This window comes from Alosa sapidissima, chromosome 2 (genome assembly GCF_018492685.1).
Source record: "Alosa sapidissima isolate fAloSap1 chromosome 2, fAloSap1.pri, whole genome shotgun sequence".
NCBI classification, from domain to species: Eukaryota; Metazoa; Chordata; class Actinopteri; order Clupeiformes; family Clupeidae; genus Alosa; species Alosa sapidissima.
This window is the reverse complement of record NC_055958.1, coordinates 29,507,507-29,519,898: the sequence shown is the minus strand read 5'-3', so window position 1 is coordinate 29,519,898 and position 12,392 is coordinate 29,507,507. Positions and strand designations below refer to the sequence as shown.

At 46.6% G+C, this 12,392-nt stretch overlaps 1 protein-coding gene across 1 annotated transcript in view; it reads right to left on the bottom strand.

The window, feature by feature from the left end:
• Window positions 1-871: 871 nt before the first annotated feature.
• Window positions 872-12,392, bottom strand: part of clybl (citrate lyase beta like) — a 76,750-nt gene continuing 65,229 nt past the window's right edge. Inside the window, exons 4-8 of the mRNA XM_042084403.1 lie at window positions 11,746-11,847; window positions 10,435-10,528; window positions 9,941-10,108; window positions 2,556-2,680; window positions 872-1,169 (exon numbers count right to left, since the gene is read on the bottom strand). Coding sequence (XP_041940337.1) covers window positions 1,074-1,169; window positions 2,556-2,680; window positions 9,941-10,108; window positions 10,435-10,528; window positions 11,746-11,847 — 585 coding nt within the window. The 3' untranslated portion in view covers window positions 872-1,073. The remainder of the gene's footprint in view (window positions 1,170-2,555; window positions 2,681-9,940; window positions 10,109-10,434; window positions 10,529-11,745; window positions 11,848-12,392) is intronic.

Sequence of the window (12,392 nt, the reverse complement as noted above, 5' to 3'; positions counted from 1 at the left end):
GTGTGTGATTCTGCACTGGATATGTGTGTGTGTGTGTGTGTGTGTGTGTGTGTGTGTTTTTGAAACTGCTCCATAGGTCCTGACCAGGCCCTGTGCCAGCGTCTTGAGTGCCCCCACCTCCCCTCCCCCGCGCACCGTCCTGTCTGCCATGTTTCACCAGGAATAGTGGCTCGCGGCGGCACCCACACAAAAGAGGACTGATTTGCGGAGGCCGCTCCAAAGCCGAACCTCACAGTGTTGGTTTAAGGGGCTTCTCGACGGCTGCCCCTCTTGGCCTGCCGGCCGTTTGAAGTGGGGCGGCTCGGAGGAGCCTCGGGGCTCAATGGAGGGGGAACAACACTGGGCTGTTCTGTTTGTTTACCCTTTTCGCCAGGCTGACTGAGGGCTGGCAGAAAGGGAACATCACCCCCACCACCACCACCACACTGTGTGTGTGTGTGTGTGTGTGTGTGTGAGTGTGTGTGTGTGTGTGTGTGTGTGTGTGTGTGTGTGTATTTCGACCCAAGAGAGAGGCAGGGGGGTCAGGATGTATACACACATACACACACAAACATGTGTACATAAAGACAAGGGCATAGTGGGGCACACTTTTACACAAACACACAGAACAAAAACATACACGTTAAAAAAAGACCCCCCCCCCCCCCCCTCACACACACACTCTCCTTTATCACGGTCTCTCTCCCTCTCACCCTTTTCACCGCCTTGGATATGGTCACTGTCCCTCCCCGCACCCCAAAAAAGACCTAAACAAACAAATCATACTCACATATGGAGTGGAGAACAGCACACAACCTGTGTACGAACACCATACCTCACACACACACAGTTCATCATTCGGTCACCACCAAACATCACACTGAGAAGGAAATACTTTCAGACATTTTATACATTATTTCAAATAAACAACATTACAATAACCAATTAAAGCGTTCTATCAGTGTTTCAGTAAGGGAAAGGAAGAGGGCATCTTTGGGGTGGTGAGGTACAGTCTATCACTAGATGACCTGCATGAGACTGGGGATGGGCCATCACTCCGGTCAGTCAAAGGGCAGATGAAGGTCAGGCGAAGGTCACTTGGGCTGGACAGCTGAGGCCAGTGTGACAATGTTCTGGGCCTGCTTTAGTGATGGCATGTCGATCATGCTGCCTCGGAAAGTGAACGCACCCTATGGACCAAAGCACAAGAGATAGAGAGCGAGGTGAGGAGAGGAGAGGAAAGGAGAGAGACACACCTGTCTATCCTGTTTCTGGACTCTCAATGGCACTACTGAAAACAGTCAGAAGGATAAAGACAGAAATACTGACAATTCTCTCTCTTTCTCTCTGGTCTGTTTTTACTTTCTTCCCTTTCAATGGTCTCAGCTCCTTGGAAAGTTCACTACTGGCTCACTTTGATGTGGAGATCGGAGAAGGTGTCCTGATAAACAGTGCCATCATCTCCTACTCTATTTTAAGTAGTAAGGAGTTCTGTCTCTGAGAAATGTGCTTCATGACTTTAATATCACAACTTGCAGCTTTGTTTGTCAATTCACAGACCCTATAATTGAGGAATAACTTGCTTCACAGTATTAAGTGGATCAATAAAGCTTTTGAGAGGGACACACAGAGTTATGTGTGAGATTTGTCTTAGTTCCTTGTTGCCTTGGGTTGCATACTGAAGCCTGCTTACTTGCCAAAATGGTGGCTCTTTGGCTTGATATGAGGGGGTGTGAATGAGCCCAAGGCAGGTGGAACAATGGAAGAAGTTATTCACAAGTTGAATATGCCAAGAAAAAAAAAAGAGAAATAGAAAAAAAATATATTTAAAAATGGATTAGAAGATTTTTTTATTAATGCAAAGGAACGTCGCCAAACAGCAGCAGCACTCAAAACTTTCCTCCTATTAGATTCATACTGAGCTGAGTTCCAAATGTGTTTTCAAATAGGCTCAGTAAATGAAACACCATAAGTGTAATGGAAATGAGATTCCATAAACAAACAATATTTTAAAATCAACTAAAAGACTGTTGCGGAGTGAAGCGGAGGGAAGAGGAGCTGGAGGAGGCTACTTTGATTGGGGTGGTGAGATAATAACTCCACAGCCGAAGGTGGAGGAGGTGGTGGGGTTGGAGTTGGAGGGTCCACTGGTGGTGCCCCTGAGGCTAGCCTTAGTGTGGGAATCACTGGGAACAGCAAGGTGCGGGCAGATTGTGTGGCGCTGCCACGCCGTCATTCGCAAAACGCACAGGAGAAAAACACAGGAGTCAATGATGCACTAAATTGGGAACAATATCGCTCGAGCCTAATTGCTCTCCCCCATCATCCATAATGCACTCAGAGCCTCCTCCGCTTTAGACCCATTCACCCACCAGGGCCCGCATTAGCGCCAGTGCCAAGAAGGTGAGGCCCCCAACACAACACGTCTCACAAAACAATTACAATCTGTGTATCAGACAAATGCCACACTCAATTGTGTATAGCAGTTAGTGCAATTGCAAGTTTAAATTAGCTCTTTAATGACAGTGATAACTTCAATAACTGTAATAATAATATAGAATCTGATTGTATGGAACCTTGCCCAACTTCTGGTGCTGGTCGAAGGCAGCAATGAGCTCCTGGGCCCAGTTGACCCTCTCTGGGCTGGGGGAGAACTCCTCCTGAACCGCCCTAATCTGGTTGGGGTGGATCACCTGCTTCCCTGAATAAACAAACAAAAAAAAACATAAAATACAGAGGTTGGACTTCAATAAATATTCTTCACCTATTTGAGACATATATTTTTAAGCAAGATGACATTTTGGTAACAGTCCAACTGATTCAAGGAAATTGTTATTTTTTTGTCAACCTAAGAATAGCATATAGGCTATAATATAGGCCAACAGTCTAAGTTATATTTGCGTTTACTTCTGTAAATACAACTGTATGTGACAGAGGACAGATGTAGGCGGTCACAAAATATTATCTTTATGTTTTGTACTCACTTTGTAAAATACACAAATGAGAAAGTGTTACTTTCAACCCTTGCTCTAAAACAGTACATGTTTGCATCACTGGAATTCAGACCAAACTAATACTAACAAATGCCCCCCCCCCCCCTCCCTGCCCCCACAACATATGGCTACAATATCAAAAGGTCTGTGCAATACACAATCTCGCCCCCTTTCTGTATACTTACTATTGTCATGGTATCTTACTTGAAGGCTTTACTCAGTAATTGTATATGTTTCATAAGAAAGCACCATAATACTGATAAAATGATTTTTACAGCCAAAGACAACAGTGTCTTTGAGTGTCTGACACCTTTTCTAATTTTCCAGAGATTCCCATTAACATGTTGGGGGGGGAGGATTTCCACACAGATACTAAAACGAAGACTCAAGGCCGTCCTCAGAAACCGGAGTAAACTGTGGCATGTCTGATGTGTGCGGTATGCAGCACGGTGGCAGGGTTTTCACGTTGTATCTCAGGGCCAGGATTTGGAGGTGGTTTGTGTGTGTGTGTGTGTGTGTGTGTGTGTGTGTACTTGTGTTTGTGAGGATGTGCTGACGGCCTGTCGCCCCTCTCGTGGCCCAAAGCGGCTCCCTGGCCAGCGGTGAATTTGAGGGGCACAGCGGGGCCTGAGGATGCTATGAATCATGGGTGTCATCCCCGCTTTGGCCCCGAGCCCTGCTGCACCCTCCAACTTTACTGCACGCTTAGTTACACTTCAATCTGAGCCCGGCCACGGCGCCACTGCCCACTCTGCTTCTCATTACCAGGGAAGTTTGGGTGAGACACACAGACACTCACACACACACAAACACACGAGCGCGCGCGCACACTCTCACTCTCTCTCTATCTCTCTCTCACACACACACACAAACACACGAGCGCGCGCACACACTCTCACTCTATCTCTCTCTCACACACACACTCAGAAATGCGCGCACACACGCACGCACGCACACACGCACGCACACACACACACACACACACACACACACACACACACACACACACACACACACACACACACACAGTGCAGAATCACAGAATGGGCAAATGCTATTCTATGTGTATTTTGGTATAAAAACAGAAAGGAAAACACTCACATATTCATGAAAAAAATATAGAAAAAATAGACAGGTACACACACACACACACACACACACACACACACACACAGAGATGTAGATGTCAGGCCTAAAAGCAACTAATATTGGAAAAGCCCAGTTATGTGTGTGTTAATGACTAGCCTTAAGGGTGAAGAATTACAGGCGACAATAATACAGGAGCGTGAAATCCCACTTTATGAGAGGGCAGGCCGGCATTCGGCTCCCTTACATCTCTGAGCAACACAAACGGCGCTCTCCCTGGGCTACTTCACACGAAACACACGTTTCATTCTGTTCTGAATTCCGAATTCTGTCTTGGGCACAACGCTGTGTGAGATATATTATTTATATATATTTCCCCTTATTGAAACATGAAGGCCTCCGTTCCTCTGACGACTAAAGGTGACACGCTCGTATGCTGACAAGGATTTGGGGCACTATGACCGACACCGTCTTTGCAAGCCCTTTTCTTTTTGTAGGGACTTATTAGAATCCTTTCCAAATGGCTCGGACATAATCCCTCCGTACATTCATACATTCGGTTCTTTTTTTTGTCCTCATAGGATCAAAAACCTGGACTGATAAAGAGCCGGAGTGAACACACAGACCCTCCCTAAAGTGACAGCGCCGAGGCTGGGGTGGGAGGGTGGGGGTCTGCGGAAAATCTTCACACCCGAGGTTCAGCAGCGGCGATGGCACAACGGCGTCTCAGAGAAACCAAATCCTGCTAGCTGACTGGCGGTGGCCGTGGTAAGTTTAGCCCATGAGAAAGCCATTAGACTAATCTTCTCGCCTCGCTCCTCACCACACTTCACCTCACTCTTTCTCTCTCTCTCACACACACACACACACACACACACACACACACACACACACACACACACACACACACACAGCAGCCTATCAGTGGCATTGGGGTGATATTTCAGCTTATTCGAGTGCTTTGTGTAGCAGTGTAATTTGGCCCAAATGTCAAAGGCATTCTGAAAACAAGCCATCAGACGACTCGTGGAAACAGGTGTATTCCTGCACTCGCTGGCCGTGACAGACTGCTAGTGTAATTGTTCGGGAGATTTTGGGCCTGAGTTCAAATGGTAAGTCCCATTAAAATGTGTGAAAAATATATTAATTCAGTGTTTCATTTTTTTTTCTTAAGAGGGGGCATACATACACACACACGCACGCACACACACACACACACACACACACACACAATTTGTTAGTATCCTGATTTTTTTTTTCCTTGCAAAAAGAGTGTTTTCTTATCCAGGGCAATCTCGGAGGGATATGTTTTTTCTATGCGTGGTGGAGAGCACGGTTTCTGGTGGTCCCTGAGGACGAGCCGTGTTGGATCAACAGCCCAAAGAGGAGGCTCTTGTCCCGAGCTCACGACACCCATTCCAAAAAAGGTTCGCAGGGGGTAGTTCCCGTGCATCAACAAAATATGCCCCCTTCCCTGTACTGCCACCTGTTCCCCCCTCTCCCCTGTCCTCTGCACTAAGCCAGCCAGTAACAGCCCAGCCAGAGAGGCCCGGTTAGGTCCAACCGACTGGTCCGTGATTGGTTCCCCACCCATTGCATCATTCCCACTTCCTCTGGCTCCTCGGCCAATCGCAGCCTGCCATCTGGTGCCTGGGCGTCTGATTGGAGGCTCTCTGTTTAGCAGAGTGTAACTGCCCTGGCAGGCAGTCAGTGCTTTTGTCAAATTTAGAAGAAATTAGATTCTTGTTAGCCAGGACTGGTCTTTCAGTGCAATTCATCATGGATCTTTTCTCTAACATTTCATGACAAAAGCTAAAAAAAAAAAAAAAAAAAAAAAACTAATGGTAAAATGCAAATAATCTTAATTCTTAAAATCTTTTGATATATAATTTTGATCTCTCTAAAAATTCTGGCTGATAAATGGACAATTTATATCCATCAGGAAAAACACAAGGCCCAGAATATACATTTATAACCAGCAAAAACACACCAGAAAGAGGATGCTCAAAAGAAAAAAAAATAATACTTATAATCAAAACAGTGCTCACAAAAGCTTGATTAAATGCCACAATCAAGGTCCCTGTTCTGTTAAAATAACATCTACTATCACACACTTCTTAAAAGACGCCCGGCAAGTCCAAGGTCAGTTATTGGGCAGGTGAGGCTTTGAGCGGAGAGTATTACTTAAGTAAGCAGAGTCTCGCCAGTAATAGCCAGTAACTAAGATTACACGATGGCAGGCCCACGCCATTAAGCTGTTAATCCTGCCTGCTTTGCACAATTCTATTTAATATTAAATTCAATCAACATGTTCTGTTTGTGTGACTGTCCCACCACTTAATATTTGTCTGTTAAAATATTCACACCAAGCAGAAAAAAACAGGACAAAAATGCAGCACAAATAAACAAAAAAAAAAAAAAGGGCAAAAATAATTCAGCCTAATTTCTAAAACGTCGTAAACATTAGTTGACACGAGCCCCATATGTGAAGGGGGTTCTGAGCAGAGTTGCGTGTGTATGAGCGGCAGCACGCCAGCTCAGGGGCCTGGAGGGAATAGCACTCCTCCGAACTCACCGCAAAAGGCCTGCCCAGGGAGATGCCTGTTTTTAATTGCGGTCAAGATGTGGGGAGAAGCCCACAAGCGCCAGACTGCTGTGTCACGAGAGTCACTCCGCTCTGGTCCCTGCCTCATGCCGCATGCACACACACACACCATTTCAGCTCCTCCCTCCCCCTTCGATAGCTCACAATTTCTCGTTGTGATTTTTTTTTTTGCCGTTGTTGCCGTTTGTAACGTTGAGTGACCGTTGTTCTTTTTCCGCCCCACTCACCCTGTCAGTGTCAACCGTAAAAAGTGGCCTTCGCTAGCGGCCTCCTGGCCACAGAAGAAGAATAGCAGTGGCAAAAAAGGCTGGGGCAAATGGGGTGGTGGCTGGGGCAATTGGGTAAGTATTGGGGGGGGATAACACTAGTCCGCTCGAGTAGCCTGCAGCATGCCCGGCTACCGAGGCAGAGGGAACGGCTCGGCCTGCCTCTCACGCCTCGCTGCCAGTCATGAAGTCAGATCACCCAAACACACCACACGCAAACACACCACACGCAAACACACCTCACCCACACCAGCTTGTGTGTCTGTGGCTGACTGGCTTTGCATACACCACTAAACCTGCCCAAAGGTGTCTCTTTTCTAATTACCACTATTTAAAACACCACTAAGTGGAAAAAATACTCAGCTAACAGTTCAGCCGTGATGACTCGTCACCTAGTTTGAGACCACTGAGTCGTAATAATATGTTTTGGGCTGGTAAGCGCTGCCATGTCTGTAGCGTATTCTTTCTTTCCTCCAGCACTAATGCTGTAGTAGGGGTCACACTATCAACGTCTCACTGATTAGACTGGAGCCACAGATCATTGAGTAATTATGGGATCGCCGTCTTCATTCATATTCAAAGGGTATTATTCGTGTGGCCGCCGCCGCCGCTGCCGTTCGGTTGGCCAAGACTTAGAGGAGATGAGAAGAAATCAAACAAACCAGAAAAGGAGTGGGTGGAGAAATGGAGAGAAAAAAGGGGGTAGACGAGGGAAAGAAAGGGATGAGGAGAAAAGAAAGGGATGGATGGGGAGAAAAGAAAGAGAGACAAAACTCTGTCCTGCTCAGCTCCGGGGGAGTGGAACAGTTACCGTATACATAGATTAGCAGGGGTAACACTGTGCATTCGGCAAACAGCAATTATGTATTCATTAGGCAAGGCCCCGGAGGAGGACGGCGATTTCCAGCCTCCCGTGGCCAGTTACACACACACCAGGACTCCACTCCCGTTGCCTGGCTACAAACCCACACAGAGCTTAGCTGTGAACGCAAGCATGCACGCACACCCATCTCCCCTCCAGCAGACCGTCCAACACACACACACACACACACACACTTTTGCTTACACACACAAATACAAAAACACAAAAACACACAAACACACACACACACACACAACAAAGTGTACATGCCTGCAAATATACACACACGTCATTTTTCTTCTAATTGTGCGCAGAAATGTCACAAGCTGTAATTGACATTTTTGCATAAGAGCAGGAGGAAAACAGTGGGGGGAAAATAGAGCAAGAAAACGGCAGTTAATTTAGACTACGCTGTGCTCCTCACGTGAAAATGCCTACAGTTGATTGACTTAAGTGCAATGCGATGTGTTGGCCTTTTCCCAGGAAATAATCGACAGCTACAGGAACGCAGTTCTTCTCTTCAGCCTTTTGTTCAAAAGCAAGACATTTTTAGAGGTGATGACAAAACTAATGAGCACAGTGAACAAGAGAGAACTGCACAGAGACAAAAAAGAAAAGAAAAAAAGCAGAGAAAGAGAATGAGGGAGCGAAAGAGAGGGAAGGAGGGGTGGAGGAAGGAGTGAGAGGCAGAGCGTCGATACAGGACCCAGGAAAGCAAACACCATATGTGTATGTATATAGTATATACACGTGTGTGTGTGTGTGTGTGTGTGTGTGTGTGTGTGTGTGTGTGTGTGTGTGTGTGTGTGTGTGTGTGTGTGTGTTGGGGAGGGGGGTGGTGCAACGAATGGTGTGTTGGATGCAGTGAAGGAGTCTGGATCTTAAGGACGGGCGTAGCTGAGTGCCCTACATGGCTGCAGGTGGACAGAGCTGTGCTGGTGCCATCAGCCGATGAGGAAGAGTGTTGATGTTTTTTTGTTGTCGTCTGAGAAAGAGTCTCGTCACCAAGGGGACATCAGCACGCAGTGACTTTAAGAGAAATTACCTTTTACGAGCAGCCATTGTTAATGAGTAGGTCTTCTTGACGTACAAGCAGTTTACGCTGGGTGTCTACAGTAGAGACACTTGGCTCAGTGGGAGATCGTGACGAGGAAGTGATGTCTTAAAGCTGCTCTGATGACCATGGATGTCACAGAAATCGGAACATTACCAGGAATTTATTAGAAACTCAAAACATGATTCCTCAGGTCGGAGTAATGGAAACTACACTGGGAGAACCCGACACTGTCAGGATATTATTGAGTAGTTACAAAATTAAGTAAATATCACATTTTTGATGTGATGTCAATGATATTTAATTGACATCACATCAAAAATGTATAGTTATACATATCCAAAATACAGGTCAAGAGCTAGCGTTATGTGTTAGTGAGGCCACGCGTCGAGAGAGAAAAAGCTCTAAACCTGACAAACTGACGAAAGAAGAGCGTGTAGGAGGAAATGCCGTGTGTGTGTGTGTGTTTGTTAGTGTGTGCGAGAGAGAGTGTGTGTGTGTGTGTGTGTGTGTGTGTGTGTGTGTGTGTGTGTGTGTGTGTGTGTGTGAGTGTGAAAGAGAGTGTGTGTGTGAGAGAGAGAGAGAAAGAAAGAGTGTGTCTGTCGGTGTGTGTGTGTGTGTGTGTGTTTGTATAGGATAGAGAGAGAGACAGAGAGTGCATGTGTGTGTGTACATGTGCGTGTGAGTGTGTGATTGAGTAAGTGAGTGAGAGTGAGTAAGTGAGTAGGTGAGAGAACGAGAGAGAGATAGTGTGTGTGTGTGTGTGTGTGTGTATGTGTGTGTGTGTATGTGTGTGTGTGTGTGTGTGTGTGTGTGTGTGTGTGTGTGTGTGTGTGTGTGTGTGTGTGTGTGTGTGTGTGAGTGAGTGTGTGTGGTGGGGAGTGAGAGAGGAGTACAGAGTGTAGGAGGAGCAAAGCGGAACCATGTGCTCCAGACAGACAAACAGGACGGGGGAGGAGAGGAGAGGGGAGGTCAGGAGGCACAGACGGGCGGGTTGGTTTCGAGAGGGAGGGAGGAGAGCAGGGGGAGAAAGAAGGAGGGATGAGAGGATATAGCCAAGGAAGAAGGGAGAGAGGGAGAGAGGGGAAGGCGTACCGGTGAAGCCCATGAGCGCTCCCTCCCTGGCCTGCTGCCGGAGCCCGTCGCCATCCTGGTAGTCGATGTAAACAAGGTCGATGGCTTGCAGGCCGAACGCCTTGGTGGTCACCACCACCTTCTGCCGGGCATACAGCAGCTCGCGGGCGTCTTTTGTGCGCGTTGCACCTGCGGTCGTGGAGGGTCGGCAAAGGAAGGCAGACATTTCGGCAAATTTCTTCAAATCGGACAGATTTCCACTGCATATTTTTTTTTTCAATAATGTGTGCAACGTCTGTCCAGTATTACTCATATCATGCATCTCAAGAATATACTATTTAAACACAGCGCTATACATGGCTAACTAGAACCAAAGCTGTATTATAACACTTACATACAGTGATTCTGAGAGTGATCCAGTGACTAAAATCAGTATATGAGAGGAAGAATAACCACAGAATAAATCTATAGTATTTTTCCTGATAAAAAAGTGATGGAAGGATCAGAGGTCGAACCTATGCTGGCGCAGAAGTCGTCCGAGCCGAAGACCACACCGTCGTGATGCAGGCCAGCTTTCGGCCCGAGATCCCGAACCTCCGCACACACCGCCTGTCCGCGGTAGAACAGACACAAAGGGCTGGGTAGGAGTGTGCGAGGGAGCATGTGTGTGTGTCTGTGTGTGTGTGTGTGTGTGTGTGTGTGCGCAGCAGCAGCAGTCAGAACAAGCAGGCAGCCTGGCAGTCAGTCAACTCACCCAGTTAGACAGCTCATATTTCCACCATTACTGCCTAATATCGCTGCCGCACTTGCTTCTGCCCCCCCCCCCCCAACACACACACACACACACACACACACACACACTTTTTGTGGCACATGGCTCTTGCAACATGGAGAGCCATCATAACAAACATGCCAGCCTCTAGATTAAGCATGTGTTATGCCATCAATCACTCACTCATACACACATATTAATAATTATCCACTACAGTTAATGACCTGAAGTAGCCTCCTCTCACTACAGACAAACAAAAAAAAAGAATAAATCTGTCATTCTGTGAACCCTGTCCAAGGCCAGGGAATCTGTGGAGAGTGGCAGGACAGGGGGAGAGATAGAGAGAGGGAGAGATAGAGAGAGGGATATAGAGAGGAGAGAAAGAGCGAGAGAGAGAGAGAGAGAGAGGGGTTTGGAATGTGATATGCAGTTGTGTCAGGCATGGAACAGATGGAATTTGTCTGAAGCTTTTGTAGGGTTCCAAATTAATTTCACTTCTCGCTGTGACACAGCGATATTTTCCTGTCGCAGCTCTGTGGACTCGGCCCAGCCAGCACGACAGCCAGTTCCACAGAAGACAAAAAAAGAAGACAGAAAAAAAAGAACGGAAAAACAACTAAACAAAAAACAAAAGTGGGGAAATAATCACAAAAGGCTGAAAAAGGATGGCTGGCTTCCACTGAAAATACCCCCCCACCCCAAAATAAAATGGTGTCCTCTTGCCCTATTCATGAGGAGGGTGACAGAGAGGGAAATCTCCCTGCGCCCAGTTTTTAACTGGAGACTAATTAAAATGGAAAGTCAGACAAAAAAGTGACTTCTGAAAAAAAGTGTAAAGAACATGCGCCCACACACGCGCACACACACACACACATAAACACTTAGAAATAAATAATAAAAAGACTTTGATTGCTATTACTGTTTGAAATCAGGTAGCGGACCCTGACACACGTCTCCCTGCAGCTCTTTTAATCTACACAGAGCAGGTTACGGGTGCAGCGTTTTCCCCCTGCGTTAGCATTTTTCCCTCTTATTCCGATGGACGGTAATTTACCTTAAAATTTAGCAGACCCACAGCAGTTTCCACGAAGGTGACTAACCGGACGGGCTCTGACAACGCCCGGCCTTTCAAGTGCTGCTGAAATCTGTCAACAAACTGGAAACACAGAAAAGTCCCCTTCATTATTTATTCCCATTAATCGTACTCAGTGTCACAACTCTCATTTTCCTTAAAACATTCATGAGGAGAAAATAAAAACTACATATCATTGTTATATATCATAATGACCCATAAACACAATTTCACATTATTTGGGGAGGGGGGGTTAGAAGGGTGTTGAAGGTTGAGATTTCTCTCTCCTTCTGTGCTAGCACCATCCCTCTGTCAGCCCCTGGGATCTCCTGCTTCACAGAACCCCTCTAGATAGCCTGCATGTGCCGCCTGGGAGCCTATGTGAGAGTAGTATCAAGAGAGAGAGAGATGGAGGGAGAGAGGGAGGGAGAGGGAGAGAGAGAGAGAGAGAGAGAGAGAGAGAGAGAGAGAGAGAGGGAGAGAGAGGGAGAGAGAGAGAGAGAGAGGGGAGAGAGAGAGAGGGAAATAGACAGAACAGGGAGCAGAACAAAATAGAAAAAAGAAGACGCAAGACTCAAGGCTGCTCTTTCAGAGAATTTTATTAGAGTGTTCTACAGTTTCTTTTGTTA